The 26,458-nt window shown below is 42.5% G+C and overlaps 1 protein-coding gene across 3 annotated transcripts in view; it reads right to left on the bottom strand.

Annotated features, from left to right (window-relative positions):
• Positions 1–26,458, bottom strand: part of LOC118401457 (inositol polyphosphate-5-phosphatase A) — a 189,721-nt gene that overhangs the window by 101,460 nt on the left and 61,803 nt on the right. For all 3 annotated transcript variants that reach the window (XM_052477865.1, XM_035798973.2, XM_052477859.1), the window contains exons 2-4: positions 16,410–16,451; positions 5,661–5,761; positions 3,961–4,048 (exon numbers count right to left, since the gene is read on the bottom strand). In XM_052477865.1, coding sequence (XP_052333825.1) covers positions 3,961–4,048; positions 5,661–5,761; positions 16,410–16,451 — 231 coding nt within the window. The remainder of the gene's footprint in view (positions 1–3,960; positions 4,049–5,660; positions 5,762–16,409; positions 16,452–26,458) is intronic.

The raw sequence follows: 26,458 nt of genomic DNA, 5'->3' as shown, positions 1-26,458 counted from the left end.
TTTTAGCAACCAGGAAATGGCGGAGCGATTTCTGCATATTGCACCTTTAAGGTCTCACCGCTGGAGTAGGCTAGGGTGCTGCTGGCAGTTTCTGACATGCCTCTAAATGGGGCCCAGCCCTCAGCAGCTATTCCCTCATCCCAACCACGGAGACAGAGCTGAGCTACTCAGGGAGGCACCATTAGGTTTGAAAAGAAAAGAGCTGAGAAATAATCATGTGAACTGACTAAAGTCTCAAAGTAGGCAAAACCTTGATAGGAAGAAAACAAAAACCTTACATTCTACTTCTACTAAGTTGAGTGTGTATGTGGGTCTCGGTGTGTATACAGAATGTAGCTGCATGTACGTGTGTGCGCACACACAGCACAGACAGAGCTAACTGGATAGATGGAACGGGAAGCTGATGGGAGTGCTCCTAGTGTCTCTCAGGGTGACAACACTCTAGTCTCCACACCAAAGGACACCACAGGGGAAATCCAATCAAAAACATCCAGAGGAGGTGTCAAAAAGATGGCACCCAGCACAAATAGCAGCTAAACAGATTAAGCCAATGTGACAGCTGGGTTGAGAACAGACGCGGACGCAGGAACGGAGTGCGATTCCTGTCAGAGCAAAGAGCCTGATTTATCCTCTGGCCTCTCACTCCCGTCTTGTGGACCAGAGCAGGGAAGGACGCCTTTAATTTCCCATTAAAATGCTCTGGAACAATGGAGGGCTGTGTGTGTTGGTGTGTGTGTGTGTTCATTTGTAGGTCACTTGTAGCCATTGACTCGACGCAGAAGGTGTGTGTGTGTGTGTTTGTAGTAAATACTGTTGTACTTTTTTCATAATTCTGCGATGACGCATAGAAAAACAGAGTGAGTGCTGTGACAAGCTGTGAGGGTGGTGTGTGTTTGCCTACACACACACACACACACACACACACACACACACACACACACACACACACACACACCCCAGTCAGTCTGTGAGGAACGCTAGCCTAGGTAATAAAGGCAAGGCATTAGTGAACATCATTCCACATGACACCCCAGCAGCCCAAAGGGCCGGGCCCGTGATAAATATTAATGGCCTGGAACAAGTGGATTGGGAGTTGAGTTATCAGGGCGGGCTTTCCTAATTGACATTTTACCTGCTGTATACCTTAACAGCCCCGTAAAACACCAGGCCTCGGCCTGAGGAGGATGTGTCACTCAAGACCCCCCCCCCCTCCCCCTCATCACTGCACAGCACACACACAGGAAATATGTGGAGGTTAAGGCTGGCCTGCATCCCTCACTGTCGGTCTGCATCCAACACGGCCTCAATGCCTGATTGACGGACTTACTCTGGTATGGAGTTAGGACCACCGTGTGCTAAGTTGGACATAAATCTTAGTCCAGGTTATCACACGGGGGGGGGGGAGGAATCAAAAATGTTATATTATACAGTGTCCTACAGTATAGCCTGTCATACTAACAAAAACCCTACCCTCAAAAACCAGCCGCCTCTTTGACCATATTAGCCTGTTGACATATTCGTCTCATCACAAATCAGAAGAATCAGCCAGTGCTTTCTTAGTAAATTAAGAGGTGTGCTCAAATGACCCAAACAGAGATGCACCTCGCTGACACAGCTCGCACACACTCAGCCGCGTGCTTCATTAGGTATGGTGAGGCTGGCTGTGGCGAGAGGGAAGCATATGGCACCGCCATCCAGCCAGTGTACCTGTCAGAGACAGACAGGTCAAGTAAACACTCCCGCAGGTCATTACCATACACTTTCACTACATTATAGCACACCCGCTCGCTGCCGCACTCACATAGATATCCCCGAAGGAAAACACACACCGGCTGCCATTACTGGTAGGCTCAGGGAGCCACACCGGGGTTGCCACTTACATTATCTGGAAATTGACAGGCAGAGCGGACAACTAACAATTACCCACGAGCAGAAATCGAAGTTTGAGTAAACAAATAGGAGTGATGTCATCCGGACTAAATGGCAAGCCCTGTGTGAAGCGCACTGGAGAGAGTCTGTATCCTTACTGTCGCCCCGATTTGAATATCTATAAACATATTAATTTTGTGGTTTGTATACATGCATGCATGCATACATACATACATACATACATACATACATACATACATACATACATACATACATACATACATACATACATACATACATACACTTATTCAAGATATGAGAGTCCAAAAAGGACCACACACAGCACACTGAATGTTGATCTTCGGTTCGTCTGCCGACCGTTCAGCAGGCTGTGTTTTAAGGACCACCCGCTGGTGGATGTCTGACTGCCAACATCTTCATGCGATTCAACCTTCAAAATCGGTTCGCACCTGGTTCGCAAATTACAGCCGGCACTCCGTTCAGAAGTGCTAAGTACTCTCGGCCCGGCAAACGCTATTGGCGTGTCGTGTCGGAGCCTTAAATAAACTTGGGAGAAATAAAAATCAAAAACAAGTGGATATAATCATCATCATCACCGAACCAAAATGGCAGTTCATTATTTTAGCAATAGGGCAAATGGTTCCAATACGTTCATAATAGGTTTATGAAAAGAGCATTTTGGACTGGTGGTGGTGGTGTGATTTACCACTGTTTGCTGTTAGGGAGGGAGAGCAGTGTACCGTGGTAATAATAACTCCTAGGATAGAAAGGAAAATCATGACAGACACGGCTCAGCAGTCAAGCCCACACTGATTGTTAGCGGGTTCCTTAAACCACATCTATTCCCTTCTCTTTATGGGCTCCAGAGCCAGAGAATTAACCATCACTTCAGTTCTTCCAAATGTACTGTTGGGAGTGCAACGTTGGCAGCATTAAATGTGTGTGTCCCCAACGTGGGGGAAAGGGCCACGGTGTCCGGATGAAATTTTCAACTGGTATCGTCAACACTGAGTATCTGGCTCCACCTAGAGGCCATGCAATGCAACTGACGTGTAGTTGCGCATAATAAATAGAGGGAACAGGCCACAAAATTAACCGAGCAACAATTTGGCCCAAGCGTTGCACATCTTTGTGATAATTACATCACTGGGGCCCGAGGTTCCCTGCCATCCAGGACCTCTATGGCAGGCAGTGTCAGAGGAGGGCCCTAAAGATTGTCAGACTCCAGCCACCCAAGTCATAGACTGTTCTCTCTGCTACCGATGCATCAAGTCTGTAACCAATAAGACCCTGAACAGATTCAACCCCCAAGCTAGAAGACTGCTAAATAGTGAACCAAATAGCTGCACGGACGATCTGCATTTTGACCCCTTTTGCACTAACTCTGACTCATCACATACGCTGCTGCTACTGTTTACTATCCACCCTGTTGCCTAGTCACTTTATCCCCACCTATATGTACATATCTACCTCAATTACCTCATACCCCTGTGTACATTGACTCGGTACTGGTACCCTGTGTATGTAGCCAAGTTATTGTTACTCACTGTGTATGTATTCCTTGTGTTAAAATTTTTCAGAATATTTTTCTCTCTGCACTGTTGGGAAGGGCCCGTAAGTAAGCCTACACCTGTTGTTTACGAAGCATGTGACAAATACAATTTGATAACACTTGAAAAGTTGCAGCTGGTTTGCAGATCCACAAGACATTCCATACCATCTAGCACCGCCTTGTGGCGGTCTACCATTATTGCGCATTCTAATAAAATACTGGGGTCCACGAAGTCTGTGGGTTGAAGTCCCTCAAATAATTACTTGATTGAATTTCTTAATTCATGTCTTACTACCATCGGAGCTTCCCCAGCTTCAGCTTCCATCTTTCCTCTGCCATCTTAACTAAATGTCACCGATGTGTGTAGAGCGTTCTGATGGAAATGGCTGCTGTGCAACACACCCAGGCGAATACAGCCCGTCTGTTGCGAGTCAAGACTGTGTGCAGTAAACAAAGCTCTCCTGAGACTGAAAGGAAGAGGACCACTTAGCAAGGGCAAATGAACCAGCCGCACTTACTGTGAAATGCTCCTGGGATTTGTAGTTCTCGTCGAGGTAGACACGGACTCTGTTGTACTCCTTCATGGCATCACTGGACAGCAGCTCTCTAGAAGACAGAGGACACACGTCACAATATGAAAATGTAGTTATTTCGTGTTCGTTGTTTCCGGTAGACTTCCAGTCATTGCGCTAACGCTAGTTAGCAATGGCTCACGAAACTACCTTCAACTTCCTTCAAACGGCACGCAGAGAAATACAAATGGTGTCCATGACTTCCTCTGACTCTCACACTATCCCTTTAAGGGAGAAGAGATGAGGAAGAGGATATTTTGAGAGTATTGGGATATTCTGCTAAATCTGTTGAGGCCTCAGACAGTCTTCTGCTTATTTTAAAGATGTTGTTATTTAACCAGACAAGCCAGTTAGGAACAAATTCTTATTTACCATGACCAAATTTACCATGACCAAATTCTTATTTACCATGACCAAATTTACCATGACCAAATTCTTAGTTACCATGACCAAATTTACCATGACCAAATTCTTATTTACCATGACCAAATTTACCATGACCAAATTCTTATTTACCATGACCAAATTTACCATGACCAAATTCTTATTTACCATGACCAAATTATTTATCATGACCATGACCAAATTTACCATGACCAAATTCTTATTTACCATGACCAAATTTATTTATCATGACCAAATTTACCATGACCAAATTCTTATTTACCATGACCAAATTTACCATGACCAAATTCTTATTTACCATGACCAAATTTACCATGACCAAATTCTTATTTACCATGACCAAATTCTTATTTACCATGACCAAATTTACCATGACCAAATTCTTATTTACCATGACCAAATTCTTATTTACCATGACCAAATTTACCATGACCAAATTCTTATTTACCATGACCAAATTCTTATTTACCATGACCAAATTCTTATTTATCATGACCAAATTTACCATGACCAAATTCTTATTTACCATGACCAAATTTACCATGACCAAATTCTTATTTACCATGACCAAATTCTTATTTATCATGACCAAATGTACCATGACCAAATTCTTATTTACCATGACCAAATTTACCATGACCAAATTCTTATTTACCATGACCAAATTCTTATTTATCATGACCAAATGTACCATGACCAAATTCTTATTTACCATGACCAAATTTACCATGACCAAATTCTTATTTACCATGACCGACCAAATTCTTATTTACCATGACCAAATTTACCATGCTACCTGGCTACCTGGGGACCAAAGCAAGTTCCTGGAACGACCAGGGTCTGTAGTGACACCTCTAGCTGGCAGTGCCATCTGTGCACCACCATATGGTTGAAAAAAGATAAACAAGATAGACTACATAAACAGGCCATGGAAATAAGCTTATGGTATTCTAGTACATCCATTTAATTATATTAAATTCATAACCTTCTGACCTTAAAAATAAATGTAAAAAATTAAACCAATAAGTTATGTCACCAGAAGGTGGAGTTGTTCACTCATTTTCACAGAGTTCTTGGACATAGTTTTCCTGTGAACCAAGGTAGTGGGTGTTTCCTTGACAGAAAAAATAGCCAACTTTTGTGATGATTATGGGGTATGAACACTAGAGTTGGCTGCACCTCTTCAGTGAAGGGCAATTTGAAGTGGGACCATCGAGTGTTGAGGTTGCGAGGCCACTTACTTGACAAAACAATCCACGTGTGACATGGACGCTTCGTAGTTCTTCCCGCCCACCTCTTGACAGTGCACTGCGATGAAGTGGGGCCTGTGTGATTGAACAGTCTGCAAAGAAGAGAACAAGGCATGGAGTTAACACCTGTCTAGACCACTACGTGATGGTTTCCGTATGAAAAAGATCATTTCATGCACTATTGGTTAAAGCCTGTAAGTAAGCATTTCACTGTAAGGTCTACCTACACCTGTTGTATTCGGCGCACGTGACTAATAAACTTGGATTTGATCATCATTTACAACACAAGGAACTTCCCACCCAAATGATCTATCATTCTGAACTTAAGTTTGCGAACAGAAATGATACTGCCTTCCTCAAGAGAACACTGTTCTCTAAACATTCTACGGAGTCAGATCTCCACAAATAGCTGAAAAGGGATTTTAAAGTCACAACCAGGCAACAAGCCTAACCAAAAAACCCAAAAGCACCCATTTACAGCACATTGGAACCCTATAATAAGGTCTGGTGGTTCTGGAGTTTGACAGAAGCTGGGTAACACCCAAGACTGGGGGACAAACAACTAGCAGAGGCCAAGATACATTACAGCCAACAGGAAAAAAATCATCCCAGCTACTGTACAGTATAGTATCAGACAGATGTGTCTGTGTGCAGGGTGTGACAGACAACGTCGGGAGTTTTAGACGTCTCACTAGATCAATAACGAGTCTCTTGCCATTGGGAAATGTTATGTCAGAGTACGGGAAACACTACAGAAAATACATGTTCCAGAACATAGCCCTGTCATAAAATATAAGGAACATGAATGAAGAGATGTTGGCGATCTACACTGCACCACACAAACACCTTGTCCCGGATCTGTTGGGGTCGTCTCGGCAATATCTATAGTCATTGGTAAACGGCACAAACAGATCTGGGATCATGCTAACAAATACCTGGTCAGAGAAGGAGAGCACTCAGAGCAGAGGGAGAGATGTTACACAGTCATTTCCACTCCGGTCACATGACCTCTCCCATGCTTCCCCCCCTCCCCTAACACTAAGAGGTGTTTGTGAGTGCACTGCCACCAAGCCCAGAGTGTTCAGATGTGCTGACCCGTAACGGAAAATCCATTGCTGAGTGAATTACAGTGCTCAGAGGCACTCACAGGGTCGAGCTATGGATGGTGGGCAGGCCATAGATCACCATCACCCAGGATATGTGGCCTGGGACAGCGTTAAGCCTGGGACAGCTCCAGCACTAGAGGCCTACTCTGGCCCTACTTCACTCCCCCGCCTGCATTATTCTCACTAAATGCAAAATCTAATAAAAGTAATGTATGGCAATAACACTATGGATTTTCCATCCACCTATGGCTTGTCACTTAGCTGGATGACCCAGAGACTGGGCCCCTAAGAACCAGAGTTCTCAAACTTAGAAAGATTAGTGGACCTATCAGCTCCCACTGAAAAGGTCAGACTCTCAAGGAGCTTTAGCTAGAAGTTACATTGTGTGTGAGCCTGTGGGCATGTGAGAGGGAGAATGCAAGACTGTGTGTATTTTGTGTTTTGCATCTGTCCAAGTGTGGGTTTTCTGTTTGTTTTTCCAGGCAGTGTAACTCCAGCTCTCGATTCCCATGCAGACTCATAATCCTGAAGACTAATTTAATCCTACTACTTTAATCAGAAATGCTATTGATAGAAAAGGTCAAACAAGAACAACTATTCAAAGTTTCCTCCATCTTTCTGAAGGCCAACCAAACAACCCTCAGCAGCACTTTTTACTCTATCGGTTCATTTTGATTTCAGACTAAGAGTTATAGTTGACAGATTGATTTTCAATAGGAGGGCAATAAAACACACTTTGTGTACAGTCTTGGTCAGCCTTAAAGGGATAGTTCCCCCAAATTAAAAAATTATACATTGGTTTACTCTGTAAGCAGTCTATGGAAAAAGGTATGACAGCATTTAATGCTTTAGGTTAAGTTCCCCATGCTAATGTTTTGGCTTTTGTGGCACAAATCCTATTCGAGTCATGGGGACCGATATTAGCACTTTTTCGCACATCATGTCCAAGTCATCCAAAAGTACTTAAAATGTATTTTGAAGCTCAACTAAGTCAATTATAGACTATTAAACATGATGTGTGAAAAATTCAAATATTGGTCCCATGATTAGAACGGGATTTGTGCCAAATGCTAAAATGTTAGCATGTTGAAACAATGCCAGGGAAACTAAACCAAATCATGGATTGCATACCTTGTCCATAGACTGCTTACAGGGTGAGGAAACTAATATGTCATTTGGGTGAACCATCCCTTTTAAAGAGCAGTAAAGATCGATCAGATGCAAGGAACTCCCTTGGTAGCGTAACAGTTGCTATATGGTGATGCCTTTAGACCACACAGTGGTGATGGACACGGGTACCAAAACGAGGACAATCTATCCATCCTGTTTGTCAAAGGGGTGCGTCCAGTCGTCCGCTCTCCCCCTCCATCCTGATTCCTCAGAGGTTCCCTTAATAATGGCAATAACATATCACCATCATCTAAAAATGCAAACCACGGAAGGCACTGGATTTCTTTGACGGCCAAACAATGTCATATATATGCCATTACCATTGAGCACAATATAAAATAATCATTAGGCTTAGCCCATTATTCTGGTTCTCAGTTTGGAAGCATTTTACATTTCGACCAATACCGAACTGGAACACAACACACATCATTGACCTCCACCAGTCCAAATCCATTTATAGTAGCCTACATCTAAGCTCACGCCGATTCACACTACGGGGTTGAACGAAGCGCCGTTTATTGGGTCTGACATTTTCTTTGCAAGCCCAGTACAGCTTGGCTTGCACAGTTTTGGCTTAGCAGTGTAAAAAGGGTATAAGATCCACAGAACTTAAGTGACCACTGGCTCAATGTTTCAAGCACACCACGTTCACAGCTAGCCTAACTTGGCTGCTATCAGACCAAATTGTCCAATGTGTGTCGCCACAGGAGCCAGGGTTCTGCATAAGATGGAGCCGGAGAAGAAGGCTGATGTTTTACGTGTCCCTATCCAATTGTGGTTTCCTTGTTCGCTTCTTTGCGTTGTTCCTAACTTATTTTGTACGTAATGTTGCTGGACATCAGAAGTGCAATTACACTCTTATCTCATGATAAGCTGTAGACCACACTATCTACCTAGGGAGTTTTCATCTGTATTTTTCGTAGCTGTCAACATACCATCACAGACTGATGCCGGCACTAAGACCGCACTCAATGAGCTGTATTCCGCCCTAAGCAAACAGGTATACGCTCAGGCAGAGGTGGCGCTCCTAGTGGCCGGGGACTTTAATGCAGGGAAACTTAAATCCATTTTACCACATTTCTATCAGCATGTTAAATGTGCAACCAGAGGGAAAAAAAATCTCTAGACCATCTTCACTCCACACACAGATGCGTACAAAGTTCTCTCTCGCCCTCCATTTGGTAAATCTGACCACAATTCTATCCTCCTGATTCCTGCTTACAATCAAAAATTAAAGCAGAACACACCAGTGACTAGATCAATAAAAATGTGGTCAGTTGCAACAGATGCTAAGCTACAGGACTGTTTTGCTAGCACAGACTGGAATATGTTCCGGGATTCCTCCGATGGCATTGAGGAATACACCACCTCAGTCATTGGCTTCATCAATAAGTGCATCGATGACATCACCCCCAAAGTGACTGCACATACATACCCCAACCAGGAGCCATGGATTACAGGCATCATCTGCACTGAGTTAACGGCTAGAGCTGCGCTTTCAAGGAGAGGGACTAACACAGAAGCTTATAAGAAATCCCGCTATGCCCTCCGATGAACCATCAAACAGGCAAAGCGTCAATACAGGACTAAGATGAAATCGTACTACACCGGCTCTGACACTCGTCGGATGTGGCAGGGCCTGCAAACCATTACAGACTACAAAGGGAACCACAGCCGAGAGCTGCCCAGTGACACAAGCCTACCAGACGAGCTAAACTACTTCCATGCTCGCTTCGAGGCATAAAACACTGAAACATGCATTAAAGCACCAGCTGTTCCGGGGAAACGGCGTAACCACGCTTTCCGCAGCCAACGCAAGTCCTTTAAACAGGTCAACATTCCCAAAGTCGCAGTCCCAGACGGATTACCAGGACATGTACTCCAAGCATGCGCTGACCGACTGGCAAGTGGTCTTCACTGTTATAGTAGCAAAGGGGATGTACGACTAGCAAGTGTCCACATACTTTTTGTCATGTAGTGTGTATCCTATCAATTATGGCACCATTGAATGTTTTTACTAGTGAATTCCATGCCAGGTGTTTTTTAAAGACGATGCATATGGCAACAAAAAGAGCCCACTTTTCTCTGGATCTTCTCACAGTGGGCCTTTGATGGGTTGTAATCTAGGGAGGCTGAGTACTACTTCATGGTACTGACTAGGAGGTGGAAAATAACATGGCTGGAGAGTGTGACACAGTGTGCGGAGGGGGGATAAAAATGGGCTTCTGAACGGGCACGTGATGTGATGAGAAGTTTTTCCGAGACACTGAACTCTGTCCACCTGTTGCTGTACATTCAATCAACAGTCTTTACAACACTGATTCTATCTACAAATCACACTCACAAACAGGCTCACACACACAGACAGTCTTTTAATACATTTTGAGTCACACTCCCCTCACATGTGAGAAAGTACACACACACACACACACACACACACACACACACACACACACACACACACACACACACACACACACACACACACACACACACACACACACACACACACATTATGTTGAAGTATTAATTATATTGTTATAACTTATAATACATTAGCCATGTACTAATTACCCTAGAAATAACTCCTATTTAATAGATCTAACAAGTCACGTGTTTGGATGAGTCCGGGAGTATCCTGTGAGGCCAGTGGCCCGCGACAGCCGGGTAAGATTTCCAATGCAAATAGATTGAGGGATCAATCAACTCAGCAGAACGCAATTCAAAGCATTGTTTATACTGCACTCTAGTGCCGGGATACCCTTTCACTCCATTGCACATGTGGAGCAGGCAAATGCCCTGCTTTGCCTGAAGATTACTCCAGTCAGTCGGTGCCACTCTGCTGTGTGCCAGCCCGGTGGACTAGTGAAAGCTGCCTGGATGCCCATCAGATCCACGCTGACTGAACAAACAGTAACACACATTATTAAATCCTTCATATTATTAAAATTATTAATGCCTGATGGTATACACTTGTCATTTGTATACTCTGGTCTCATCTGCAGGCAGGGAGTGTGACCGCATGCCTGCTTTGGGAGCGTTTGAACAGAATGTATGTCTCTGATACTAATCAAGCTTTGTGCAAAGACCACATTTTATTTCCTGAAGCTGCCTTTCGAGGAACACCCTGAAGCAAGGGCTTGTATCAACAGTAAGCTAGTTCCTTGAGTGGGACACACACACACACACACACAGCAGGGCAAACTTGCAGGATGTCCTTTCGATTGTAACAACCGAAAAAGCAGTTAAACAGCTTTGTTCAGGATGTTGCCGTTGCCACCTCTCTGTATCCGATGGCCCGATTTCACAAGGACCTTCAAACTACCCTCCATAAAAACACAAGCAATCTTAACAAAATAGTCATTCCAGATGTGGTTCGCTGCAGTGCGAGTTGCATTCCAACACTATCAAGTATAGTGAGACATTGGACTATTTCTCAATATGAACTCTTTTTGACCCACTGTCTAAACTGTACCACTTCCAACCACAAAGTCAACTGTTTTAAAGAATGTATACCAACGGGGCAAAGATCACTTGTTGATAATATTGATGCTGAAATTCAAAAAGTGCTTGCATCATCTATTCCTTACCACACAAACTTCCTTACAGCAGACACCGGTCTTCTCTCATCTGTTGATAGTGTGTGTGAATGAGAGAGATTACAATATATGTGCTAAGCTGATATGTTAAGTAACTTAGAGAGCCGTGTGAGTAGGGGCAGGCTAACATAGTCGTGAGCCTTGCAACGCTACACTATGAGCTCTAGCATACACCGGTGCTGTTCTGTCCCAGTTGCCCTAGGAGTACACAAGTATGGTGCTGCTTTCCATGACGTCACCCAGCAGCACACCACATAGCTGGCATGAGCCTGCAGGCCTGCCTAGCTCACACAGCAGGGGCACACCTCTTTCTATCTCATTCATTCTTCCTTTCTCTCGCTCTCTCACACACAGACACTCCCCCCACACACACACACACACACACCCACACAAAAACACCCACAGAAAAACACACTTAAATCCTGAGGCAATCAACCTGTCCACGCATGCCTCAGGGTTAATTCACTGTCATAATCGCACACAGCGAGAGCATGGTGAACAACTGACAAACTAAATGAAGAACCCAGCTGACTCCATGACTTCTCGACTACTATATCTAATGTATGAAGGGGAGAGACCAATAGGAAATTCTGTGTTTGTGATCATCTTGAGCTCATCTGCATTTGCGTCACTTCAAAACCAAAGCACCGTGAAAAATAGTTAAGAAAAAAATATGCAAATTCAGAACAATGTGCAAATGTTCACATTTGATTTTGGCTGTGTTTTTGTGCATCTGAAAAACGAAAATGTGTTGACTGTCAAACCGTGTTCAGGTGGTGTTAGCGTTGGATTATGTGTGTGACGTGTGAAAGATGGGGGGGGGCAGGCTTGATTTTGACACATCCACAGCGTTTTCTAAGAACAGTCACTTCTGTCACCACACTCAGTGTGTGTGTGTGTGTGTGTGTGTGTGTGTGTGTGTGTGTGTGTGTGTGTGTGTGTGTGTGTGTGTGTGTGTGTGTGTGTGTGTGTGTGTGTGTGTGTGTGTGTGTGTGTACAGTGGGAAGAAAAAGTATTTAGTCAGCCACCAATCGTGCAAGTTCTCCCACTAAAAAAGATGAGGCCTGTAATTTATCATATGTACACTTCAACTATGACAGACAAAATGAGGGAAACAAATCCAGAAAATCACATTGTAGGATTTTTAATGAATTTATTTGCAAATTATGGTGGAAAATAAGTATTTGGTCACCTACAACCAAGCAAGATTTCTGGCTCTCACAGACCTGTAACTTCTTCTTTAAGAGGCTCCTCTGTCCTCCACTTGTTACCTGTATTAATGGCACCTGTTTGAACTTGTTATCAGTAGGAAAGACAGCTGTCCACAACCTCAAACAGTCACACTCCAAACTCCACAATGGCCAAGACTAAAGAGCTGTCAAAGGACACCAGAAACAAAATTGTAGACCTGAACCAGGCTGGGAAGACTGAATCTGCAATAGGTAAGCAGCTTGGTACGAAGAAATCAACTGTGGGAGCAATTAATAGTAAATGGAAGACATACAAGACCACTGATAATCTCCCTCGATCTGGGGCTCCACGCATGATCTCAACTCATGGAATCAAAATGATCACAACAACCGTGAGAAAAAATCCCTGAACCACACGGGGGACCTAGTGAATGACCTGCAGAGAGCTGGGACCAAAGTAACAAAGCCTACCATCAGTAACACACTACGCCGCCAGGGACTCAAATCCTGCAGTGCCAGACGTGTCCCCCTGCTTAAGCCAGTACATGTCCAGGCCCGTCTGAAGTTTGCTAGAGAGCATTTGGATGATCCAGAAGAAGATTGGGAGAATGTCATATGGTCAGATGAAACCAAAATATAACTTTTTGGTAAAAACTCAACTCGTCGTGTTTGGAGGACAAAGAATGCTGAGTTGCATCCAAAGAACACCATACCTACTGTGAAGCATGGGGGTGGAAACATCATGCTTTGGGGCTGTTTTTCTGCAAAGGGACCAGGACGACTGATCCGTGTAAAGGAAAGAATGAATGGGGCCATGTATCGTGAGATTTTGAGTGAAAACCTCCTTCCAACAGCAAGGGCATTGAAGATGAAACGTGGCTGGGTCTTTCAGCATGACAATGATCCCAAACACACCACCCGGGCAACGAAGGAGTGGCTTCGTAAGAAGCATTTCAAGGTCCTGGAGTGGCCTAGCCAGTCTCCAGATCTCAACCCCATAGAAAATCTTTAGAGGGAGTTGAAAGTCCGTGTTGCCAAGCAACAGCCCCAAAACATCACTGCTCTAGAGGAGATCTGCATGGAGGAATGGGCCAAAATACCAGCAACAGTATGTGAAAACCTTGTGAAGACTTACAGAAAACGTTTGACCTCAGTCATTGCCAACAAAGGGTATATAACAAAGTATTGAGATAAACTTTTGTTATTGACCAAATACTTATTTTCCACCATAATTTACAAATAAATTCATTAAAAATCCTACAATGTGATTTTCTGGACTTTTTTTCTAATTTTGTCTGTCATAGTTGAAGTGTACCTATGATGAAAATTACAGGCCTCTCATCTTTTTAAGTGGGAGAACTTGCACAATTGGTGGCTGACTAAATACTTTTTTGCCCCACTGTATATGTGTGTTGAACCAACAAAAAAGTAAATTTACCTGAGTCTTAAATTTGTAAGTCGCTCTGGATAAGAGCGTCTGCTAAATGACTTAAATGTAAATGTAAATGTCTTAAATAAGCCATACAGTAACCTCTTTTTTTTACCTACTCAGTTTAAATCAAAGAACAGGTGACTTGAATGATGACTACAGAAAGCATTAGGAAGAAAATACTTCCATCAACACAAACACCTGTTTAAAGCAGGCAACAGTGTATTTAAAAAAATGTATTTTAAAAATAATTTTAAAATGAGGCTGATCCGATGGCAGACCATCTCTGCTCGCTTGTTCTAATAGGACTTCAAAAAGGCTGATAAAAATGCATCGCCAGCCATTACACACAGGTCTCCTGTATAAAACATGTATACGGTGTGTGACGTCTAACCTTCCACGTGTATCAGTGTATCTCTCGGGCTGTTTGTCTGCATGTGTAACTATATATATCCTGGTCTTTCTGGCTCTGTGTAAATCCACATCTCTCACTGTGAATGTGACTGTGTGCTTATCCTTGTGTCTACCTACGGCTGTGCTTGTATCCACGTCTCTATGGCTCTGTGCGAATGAATGCATATCATTATCAACGCGTTTCTACGGTTGGCTGTGAACGGGTGTATCAGCGTCTAATGACTCAGTGAACGTACGGGTATAGCACTATCAACGTTTCTCTCTGGCTGTGTGTGACTGCGTATGTATCCATAGATGCGAGGCAGCAGCAGGGCCCTCAGCAGCCCAGAGACATAACTATCACACACACCATGGCCAGATGGCGACCAGGGACGATAAGGAGAGGCAGCATGCGGCCTCTAATCCCATACTTCCACCAGATAGGAGATCAAGAGAGACGCAGGGCCCACTGAATCACTCATTGGATACGCGCACTGCACACCACTGCGCATGGATACCATCTCTACTCGCTCACTGCCACCGCAGTGATTCCGTTCCACAAGCTAGGAGAGACATGGGCCGACTGAAGCCCTCCCTTTCTAGTCAGAGTCACCCCTCACTGCACACCATCTCTGCTCACTCATCGCCACCATGACTTCTCCGCTGTGTCGGTCATAGTGATACTACAGCCCCAGCTGTGTCTAAGTTTAAGGGAGAAATCGCACACCTTGAAGTGCACTGTTCCAAGACATTAACCTGTGGCGTACTACTGTAAGTTACATGGCAAGGTCTTTGGTGTAATGCAGTGTAGTTTGTGTGTGTGTGTGTGTGTGTGTGCAGTTAACCTGAACTAAGCCTAGGTCTAATCCTCTTACCATTAAACAGCTGACCTGTAGCTGCTCTCTGTGCTTCCACAACCTTGGCTTGGCACATAACCAGTAGGCACAAACATGCATAATTCTAATACACACCTGACAACTAAGCTCATGCTACTCTTATTGGCATATAAGGCAATGGTCCATCTTCCTAATGGAATACAGAACAGGAGTACCCTCTTCACACTACTGAGCCAAATTAAGCCGGATCAAGCGGAGCTGTACTGCACTCGCTTGGTTACGCATCTGCTACAGTTGCTGGAATGGTGGTGGTGAGGAAAATATGTAAAGAAAATATACGAGAAAAATGTCAATCCAAGACATTCCATTTAGTATATGTTAAGTTTTGTATGGTAACTAGCTAGGTGGCTAACATTAGCTAGTTGGGTAATGTTAACTAGGCTAGGGGTTAGGGTTACGGTAGCTAAAAGTGTTAAGGTTCGGGTTAGGGGAAGGATTACCTAACATGCTAAGTAGTTGCAAAGTAGCTAAAAAGTTGTAAATTGTTGAAAAGTTGCCCGTGTTGAGATTCCAAATTGCAACCTTTGGGTTCCCATCCACCCCGACTGACCACCCTACTTGTTTTTTGCCTTAAGTAACCATCGGTCTTATGTAACCATACCAGCCATAACATATCATACTAATTTGCGTGCCCCGAATTGACTTATACTATGTTACGTATAGTCTATGAGACCAGGCTGGTGCAACAGCTGTCTGCCTGTCTATCTATCTGAATTGACTTCCCCTGCTAGAGTGGAAAAAGTTGTGGTTTCTCAGATGTTCCTATGTAGATCAAAGGTAAGATATGACACAGCCTGTGCTCTTTTCTCCTCAAAGCCACTATCACTCAATGAGTCAAACACAGCCACATGACTACGATAGAGCGCTAGAAATGCAAAGAGCAGTTGGGCCTAGAGAAGAGTTGTACACGTCTGTATTCAGCACTGTGTCAATATGAAGAGGATAGGTTCAACGTACCTGGTAGAATTCCCGCAGCCATGTCTTCTGTAGGTTATCAGGCTGAAAACACAAGATAAACTCTGTCAGTCAGGTCATTTTGACATGTATTTTATATGACTCTAGAAAAAATGACTTTGTCTATTCTTGAAAAACATGATTTCAACCTTAAATTCCTGTTACTATTATTAAGAACTTCCAGTATAAAAAAAGAATTCCTCTTGATCAAAAGAGGGTCATACCAGCAATGCCATAATACAATAGATCTCAACAATATTACAAAAAATACTTTGGATCTGCTTCAACGGCTTTTACAGGTAGTTAAGTATTGTTAAATGAGAACTGATTTCAAATTGTAACATATTATGCAAATGTGTTATGTCTAAACATGAATATTCAATTACATTGAAATGAATGTGTTTTCAGATGGTGTATAGTGTAATGTCCTTCTTAACTTTCAAACGATTGAGGTTCTTCCACCATGTTTATACATTTTCAGACAATACATGACAGTGATGGTTTTTTGTTTTTTTACTATTATAAGCATTATTTTATAGGCATCTTTTCATCTGAATATTGATTAATTGACCACATGGGACATGAAATGTGGTTTAACCAATTTGTTACTAATATAGTGTGTTGTCAACAATTCAAATGATATTTTTCACCAGATTTAACCCATACTTTTTACTGACATGCACTAACATTCAATGGTTTGGGGTCACTTAGAAATGTCCTTGTTTCCATGAAAACATACATGAAATGAGTTGCAAAATGAATAGGAAATATAGTCAAGACGAGGTTATAAATAATGATTTGAAATTAGTGTCCTTAAAACTTTGCTTTCGTCAAAGAATTCGCCATTTGCAGCAATTACAGCCTTGCAGACCTTTGGCATTCTAGTTTCAATTTTGTTGAGGTAATCTGAAAAGATTTCACCCTATGCTTCCTGAAGCACCTCCCACGAGTTGGATTAGCTTGATGGGCACTTCTTACGTACCATACAGTCAAGCTGCTCCCACAACAGCTCAATAGGTTTGAGATCCGGTGACTGTGCTTGCCACTCCATTATAGATCGAATACCAGCTGACTGCTTCTTCCCTAAATAGTTATTGCATAGTTTGGAGCTGTGCTTTGGGTCATTGTCCTGTTGTAGGAGGAAATTGGCTCTAATTAAGCCAGGGTATGGCATGGCGTTGCAAAATGGAGTGACAGCCTTCCATCTTCAAGGTCCCTTTTACCCTGTACAAATCTCCCACTTTACCACCACCAAAGCACCCCCTCACCATCACATTGCCTCCACCATGCTTGACAGATGGTGTCAAGCACTCCTCCAGCATCTTTTCATTTTTTCTGCATCTCACAAATGTTCTTCTTTGTGATCCGAACACCTCAAACTTAGATTTGTCAGTCCATAACACTTTTTTCAATCATCCTCTGTCCAGTGTTCTTTTGCCCATCTTAAACTTTTCTTTATATTGGCCAGTCTGAGAGATGTCTTTTTCTTTGCAACTCTGCCTAGAAGGCCAGCATCCTGGAGTCGCCTCTTCACTGTTGACATTGAGACTGGTGTTTTGTGGGTAGTATTGAATGAAGCTGCTAGTTGAGGACTTGTGAGGTGTCTGTTTCTCAAACTAGACATTCTAATGTACTTGTCCTCTTGCTCAGTTGTGCACCGGGGCATCCCACTTCTATTCTCCACTTTCTGGAAGACCGCGTTTTGAAATCGGTGGAATTAGAGAATGATAGTAAAGACAATTCTGGCATTTGATTGCAAATGTGTTGACGGAGACGAAAAGAGAACAGACAGAAAGGCTGTTGTATAAAACACGTCTCCGGATTACATCTTCAAACTAAGGGCAACCATGGCCTCCGTGACAGAGAGGGAGATGAGTTCATCCATGTAAACAGGTAAGAAGAGAGTCTAGATAGCGAAATGTTGTACTTTTATTATACGTTTCTAATTGTCAGAAAGTTGTTTTGTTGCAAGTTAAAGCATACTGATAGCTAGCTAGCTAAAGTTACATGTATAAACTGTATAGTAATATTATTCATATCTCAGAGCCATTTGCATTGCTAGTTATAGTCTAATGTTAGCTAGCTAACTAACATTGAACCTAGTTGGATAGCGTTAGCTACCTGCAGGGTAGTAACGTTATGAGATAGGTATATGGTTTATTCTTTAGCTAGCTAGCTGTCTCCACTATGCAAGTAACCATTTCACTGTACCGTTTACACCTTCTGTATCCTGTGCATGTGACAAATAAATGTTGATCCAGTGTGTGTTTACCAGAGAGGGTAATGTGAATAACAACATGACCTGCACCAAAGTCAAATAAGGATATAACGTTAGGCCAACGATAGTGTCCAAGTTCTAAGATTCTCCGGTAGAATGCTCTGCTTTTATTTCGTCACACTCAGAACGGTAAGATATTTTCTGTAATTAGCTCGCCATTAACTTGTAAGTAATAATCTTGTGAGTTCATTTTAATGTAATAATGAATAAAAATGAGCTAAGGTTAAGATGATGTCAGCTATATGGTATGGTCATTATTTGAACTGGCTAATCAGCTAACGTAAACTATAAACTAACCTAAACATTGTTTAGAAAGTTGCTTTTAGTTGCCTGGTTTGTTAGATTGACATAGTAAATTCATTTTTAAACTGATGGGTTTATTGGTGTTAAAATACACCAGGTATGCTATTTTGTTTTTGTGTTTATGCTTTTTCATAACGACAACGACAAGTTTGACGTAGACAGTAGAATGTTCACGATGTCCCTGCGACAACTGTCTACAGACATGTAGATAGACGTAGTATTAAACAGTCTTTAGTCTTGAAATCTTTGGTTGTTTAGTACACTACCATACACTCCGTTTAGCACATGGCCTCACATGTGAATCCTTAAAGAGATGGGTGGGGCTAAGGCTTAAGAGGGTGTGAACCATGCTGAATGGGTGTAGACAAAGAAGAGCTCTCCAGTAGGTGTACCAAAACATTCAAGAGCCATTTTCTCAAAAGTGGGGTTACAAGTTTATCAACTTCCAAAGCAGAATTACTTTCCCATTGTTCCTCAACTGCAGTGTATGATATACCATTTTCTAGCCAAGTCTGTACTTTCATCCAATGTAAAAACACACCACATCAAATTTTGCTACATAAGACCAAATCGTCAGTCACATATGGTTAAGCACATTTTTACATTAACTATTTATTGTAATATTCCTACTCTTCAAGGTCACTACTAACAGGAATGGTGCAATATTAATCCCTCACCAACTGAATTCCTGCCTTTTTATCCCATTGGTGATGATTGAGATTTCTTACTGCCCTCTGAGTGGGCAAAGTTAAAGTGCCATGACACAGAACTGCAGCAACCGATCGGGTACAAATTATGCTAATTGATGCAGGAGGGCTGGAGGAGTTGACCAATCAAGGTCAAGTGAAAATGTTTTTCAAAAGCCATTTTAAAACATGCTCTACCAGCTGGTTGAGAATAGGGTTAAATGACACATTGTTGAGAAACGTTCTGTTCTTCTCCCTTTTTCTCACTGTTGCAAATACACTCTCATATAATATAATAATAATATATGCCATTTAGCAGACGCTTTTATCCAAAGCGACTTACAGTCATGTGTGCATACATTCTACGTATGGGTGGTCCCGGGAATCGAACCCACTACCCTGGCGTTACAAGCGCCATGCTCTACCAACTGAGCTACAGAAGGACACTTCTCTCACACAGACGGGCGGGAGGCAGGTAGTCTAGAGCATTGAACCAGTAACCAAAAGGTCGCTGGTTTGAATACCCCAGCAGACAAGGCGGAAAAATATGTCAATGTGCCTTTGACCAAGGCACTTAACCCTAATTTGCTCCAGGGGCGCCATACTATTATGGCTGACCCTGTAAAACAACACATTTCACTGCACCTATATGGTGTTTGTGATAATAAAACATCTCTTTAATTTTTCTTGACACACACACGTCTAACAAATGAGGGGATGGTTAGCATTCAGTCAAATCATGCTAATACACAGGACAATAGCCTAGTGGCATGTGGCCGATTCCATGGAAAAGTCAACCTGAGCATGTCCAAATAAAACCATGTTCATAATCATCCTGAAGGTCTATATGTACCGACCAACTCGATTTGATCTTATGTAGCAAAATTTGAAATGGTGTATTTTACATTGGATAAAAGTAGAGATTCCGAGCAAGAAAAGTGTATATTCATACACTACAGTTGAGGAACAATGGGAAAGTAATTCTGCTTTTGAATGTTTTGGTTCACCTACTAGAGAGCTCTTCTATGTCTATACCCTTTCAGCATCATTCACACCCTCTTATGCTTTAGCCCCACTTTAGCCCCGTGTACTAAACAACCAAAGACTTCAAGTCTAAAGGCTGGTATATACTATGGGTATTTTTGTCAATTTAAAAGTGTGCTCTGGGCATTCGAAAACTCAGAGCACTGTCAGATTGTCTGTTTGTAAATTCAGAGTGTTTCACTCTTGAAGTGTTCACTGGACGCTCTGGCAGAGGAGTAGGGTTGATCCAAGCGTTCTGTCCTAACAGCAGCACTGTCGGCTAACGCTGGCTAGCTACTTTCAGAGACAAATGAGAGAACAGCTCACTGACCATTTTACTTTCCCTAGCAGAGATGGTTAGGCTTTTTCTATGTTATCCAGGGTGTTGGTGACTGCAACTGTGATGCAGGCAAAAATGTAATTATGCTTTTTGCCAACGTTTACTGACACCGGCCATATTCAACAGGTGTTGAGCGTTCATAAATGTGTCAGTTATTCTGAGAACGAATTCAACAGTTGTCACAGTGACATCATGAACATTCTATCGAAATGGTTACTTGCATAGTGGAGTTTTGTTAAGTCATGTAGCTAACTAGCTAAACAATGAACCATAATCCCAACTCACTACGTTACTACCCTGCATGAATCTGCAGGTAGTTAATCAACCAGGTTCAATGTCAGCTAGCTAACATTAGACTATAACTAGCAATAGCATATGGCTCTGAAATACAAATAATATTACTACACATATCATGCACGTAACATTACCTAGCTGCCAGTACGAATTAACTCAAAATAAAAACAACATTCTGACAAAATCGGAAACGTGTAATATCTGAAAATATTAGATAGCTAGACTATCTTACTTGGATGGACACTTCTCCCCCTCTGATACGGATGCTATGGTTGCCCTTAGTTTGAAGATGTAATCCGGGTGTTTTATACAACAGCCTTCTGTGTGTTCTCTTTTCGACTCCGTTTGCATATTTGCAATCATATTCTCCATCCCCTTGGCTATCATACTCTAATTCCACTTATTTCAAAACTCGGACCTCCAGAATGTGGAGAGCAACACTTCTGCATTTCTACTACGTGATATCGTTCAAAAAAAGCTGTGTTAGAAAGGATTACCTACACATACTGACCAGCTCAATTAGACAGAAGATTGCTACATGGCAGACCAATCCAGTAATCTCTCGGCATGTCCAGCCCACTCATTATCTCAGCCAATCATGGCTAGCAGGAAGGTTGCTCTTTTTTTCTATGGCTAAACCAACTAGGCTCGAAATTTACATTTTGTATTCACATTTACAGATGGAATACAAGTTTGTTATTAAGGCACATTAAAGTTCACGTTCTAGAAGGCATATCTGGCAAAAAACGCAATTTGTAGTGATGCGCGACATACGCATAGTTTCCTGAAACGAGTCACATATGTTGGCATGTAGACTTTATTTGAAAAGTTTAAATAGGAAATTGTATGATTTTTAACCATTACAGAGCAGGATGCCAAGTCTAAAAAAATACTTTTCAGTCAATCAAATTTCATGGCTTTTAGAAATGGCTCACAGAGCTTGTTTTTCCATTCACAACTGTCATGTTAGTTATGAAGTTGAGATGTTAATGAAGCAACACAGACAAAATTAAAGTGCCTTTGTTTGTGCGTTCTACATTTCTCTGGAGTATAGGTGGTGACCAGGACAGGCAAATGTAACATACTGTACATCATTTAAAAAAAATATATATATTTTGTAAAACTGGAGCATATTAAAACTCTCTCACGTAAAGCTCATTTTCATCCAAGTTTAATATGGTCAATAATTGTTTCTCTTTTCATTGTCAGTATTGTTTTCAGCATCATGATATCAGTTAAATCCGTAACGGTCGTCAATGTGAGAGATATTGATGTATCATTGTGCTTGCTCTGAGATGTATTTTTCAGACTAACTGAAGCAATTGTTGATATCTTTAAAAATGTTATGTTCTATAGCTAAGATCATCTTAGAACACACAGTGGGGTCCGAAATGATTGACACCCTTGAAAAGATGAGCAAAAATGATAGTATAAAATAAATCATTCTAATACTGAGCTATATTGTGTGCTTTAAAAAATAAACACACACACGCACACATACATACATACACACATACATATACACACAACATTTTGCTTAACAAGTAATACTTTATGGTCATATGACACGAAAAGAGATGTATTTGGACATGCACACCAGCGGTGGGTTAGGCCTTTAAAAGAGCAATGCATATGCAGAATATATTCAGGAAGCTAGGCGTATGTCGCACGTCACTACTTTACAGGAAAGGCATTTGAATGTCATTATTTCAATTTGATCAAAATAAGGTTTGGGGCAGAAATTCCTTCTGAAACATGTGAACATTCATGTGCCTTTATAACAAACTTGTATGCCATCTGTAAATACAAATTTCCTTTGAAATGGCTATCCATGTGTTGACCTAAGACTTAAACTACAAACTCAAGAGTTTTGATATGTTCATGTAACATCCATAATGCTTCTTATTTGCATTATAACAAGTCACTATTTTGAAGTCTGCTCTTTCGGGTATAACCCCCCCCCACACACACACACACACACAAACAGTTGAATTTATATTTTGTTTGTCCATTTTGAGAGACATTAAAGTTGGAATTGTACGTGCATATATAATGTCCATAATGCCGGAAATCGCCCATACACAGTATAAATCTATTAGACCTATAATCTGTTTTAACAGAGCCGCCCCACATCCAATCAACTGCCTTTCTCCATGGGAAGGCAATATCCATGCAGTCTGCTGCTCTGGCTCTACTGTCCCATCTTTCAAACAGATTCCCATTCACTCTGCCTCTCCACTCTAAAAGGCCATTCTCAGGAACCTGGACTTCATTTCATTTGTGCTGTGGTGGAAATAAAGCCCAGGGCAGTCTACCATTTAAGGAAAGATCTCCCCATGTCGATAACTGGGCTCTGATGAACTGGTGTGTTGTGAGTTCATTCTGCAGCAGAGAGACTATATTAAGAATGCTGGAGAAAAGTCAAGCCCTGCAACTGGTGACTTCAGAGTACTGTACAGTAAATAGTAGGCTGCGGTGCAATACCCCTGGAAAACATCAACAGGGGAGAAAGCATACCTTTACATTCTTAAATCTTAAAGACAACAAAAATGTCACCATGGCAACCATCTTAAATCCAAATTATCGGCCCACTGTAACCATCCATGAGGCCTTTGTTTTCCCGTTAAAAACACACTTTGCTTATCCTTGAACCTACTGTCAAATTTGATCGGAGGCTAGCATTTCCCCACACGTGCTCTAGCAGACCGTCACTAGGAGGTCCGTCGGTCTGTTGATGTTTCAGGGAGTACCAGAGCCTCTCCAGAGCCAGACAGAGTACACTGGCCACTGAGGGAGAGAAAGTGGCCTGGCAAGCTAGCATCAGCATCATGGCCACGATAGGGCCGTATGTTTGGTGTGTGTGTGTGTGTTTGGAGAGAGCCAGAGCGCCATCTGTGTCCCACAGGTGCCAGGGTGAGAGCTGTGGTCCCGGACCCAGCCAGATCACAACATAGGGCTATATAAGGACATGAGCACTGGACCCTGTCATTAGTCACACAGGAAGAGAATGAGAGAAAGAAGGAGAGAGAAAGAAAGAAAAAAAGAGAGAAAAACATAGAAACACAGAAGTAGTGGGGGTCTCACAGTGAACAAGTGTCTAAAGCCACCTGACTGTCTGTTTATGGTGTTTGGATTAAACGCAGTGACCCCTGTGTGTGGACAGGTCAGGTGGACCAATTGTCACCCGTGTACAGTATAGTGTGTCCGCACGTGTGTGTGTGTGTGTGTGTGTTCGCACGTGTGTGTGTGTGTGGTTACATGTTTGACTGGTTTTAACAAAGTCACCCCTCTCTTCACTTCATCTCCCCTAATACCACCATCCATTGTGTGTACACCATGGTCATCCGGTCCATTACCAACTAGGGCTTATTCTCTATTTATAGGTCTTTCTATTGTTTAGTTCCCTCTAGGATCTGTGATAGTGGACCGCTCTGCCATTTCAAAGGGTTCCATCTGTGTATAACAACCATGTGCACACAAATAGTCCACCGCAGTAGTTATACTGGGCTAATCAATGCGAGTCTGTCTATTAAAACTCTACAGCTTAAAAAAACCTTGCATGAGCCGTCCCACTTGGTACATCTGCAGTGTGTTCACAATGAGCCAGCTCTGGCGTAACACACTAATGAGACAATAAAACATCAACTGTTGACAGTCCTCCAAACAAACCCTAGAGTAAATCAGCACTTGAAAGTGCCCATCCTAGAGATCTAGAGGAAAGAGAAAACAAAGCCCAACTAATTTCAGGTGGCCGGGCAGGAACTCTTTCCTAGCTTGAGGCAACTAGGATGATGAACCATCTCTGATGGCTGTGATGGTCCTGAGGAACAGACAATGACCTTGGCATGTTGGCCCTTAGGAGAGCCAGCCCCCCTCTGCAATGTAAAAGAAAGAGAACAGGGCTAAAGTAGGAACATTTTGGCCTTCTCCTAGGTGATCTAAATGTGAGCCCTGCACCTCAGTACCCTCCCACAGCTTATCAAAAGTTAATTGGCAGTTAATGAGAGACGGGCTACACTGGCAGACAGAGGGAAAGGAAGATCTATTTTTATTTATCTTTTTTTACACCCCCTCTCTTTCTCCTACCTTCTCCCTCTCTTTCTTTCTTTGCCCATCTCTTCCATTCTCTCGGCCGATGGCCTGCCTCCAAGACAGCACGGGGAATTAAATATTCCACTCTGGTTTTAGTGAAAATCTACTTCGGTTGTCGTCAAAGTGGTAAATTCTTAAAGCGACTATAAAAGTACTAGATGCTCAGTGTTGTCAAGCGTGAAAGTATCCTCATAGAGACAGAGAGGCAGTGGTCAAGAGCACTGACAGGCAACCTTGAACTGAGCTCAGCAGCACAATGGTGATGCAAAAGACGAGTACATAATTCAGCAGAATATAAGCAAGTTTGTAGGAACTTGTAGGGTTCAGTCCACAAAGAACATCAGAGGCTACAGTAAGCGAAAGCAGACTTGAAAAAAAAAATGGAGACAAATATAACTTTCTTGGGTTTTCGCTGATCTTTTCCACGGAGTACCTATCTAAAGCTTCATTATTAAACAAGTCAAAAGAGGTAATCTATACGAGCTCATCACCGCATGTAACTGTATATAATAAATAATAAACTTGACCATGACATTTTGAGCCCAACAAGTAAACCAGAGGTCATGACCCCCTGTTCCAGGTATAACGGAGCCTCCTCATGCTGCTTCCCGCTGAGGCCCTCCTCTCTGTTTCCATGGCATGGCGTGCCTGGCTCGGACATAAAGCATGTCATTTGAGATTTGTGGAGATGGGAAATTACGGCATGGTTCTGCCCATCAAAGACCGACCCGCTGATCAGCTGGGAACACATGGTCACCACATGAGCCTCATAGGTCACTCAATCATCCTTTCTCCCGGGTTTATTTTCCTATTTTCCTCTCCCTCACCCCATTTCTCGCCTCTGTTATCACTTTTGACAAATCTGGGCATGTTGACGATCCCTCTACATCTTCCCCCGTACTTTGCGCCATCTTTCTTGATAATCGTCTCACTCTTGCTCTCTGTGTCCTTTCCTCTTTTCTTCACGTCACCGGGTGAGAACGTGAGGGTCGGAGGAGTTGTTTACGTCCATGTGTCAGGAAGAGGTGAGAGACAT

This window comes from Oncorhynchus keta, chromosome 2 (genome assembly GCF_023373465.1).
Source record: "Oncorhynchus keta strain PuntledgeMale-10-30-2019 chromosome 2, Oket_V2, whole genome shotgun sequence".
NCBI classification, from domain to species: Eukaryota; Metazoa; Chordata; class Actinopteri; order Salmoniformes; family Salmonidae; genus Oncorhynchus; species Oncorhynchus keta.
This window is presented reverse-complemented; position numbering and strand designations above follow the sequence as displayed.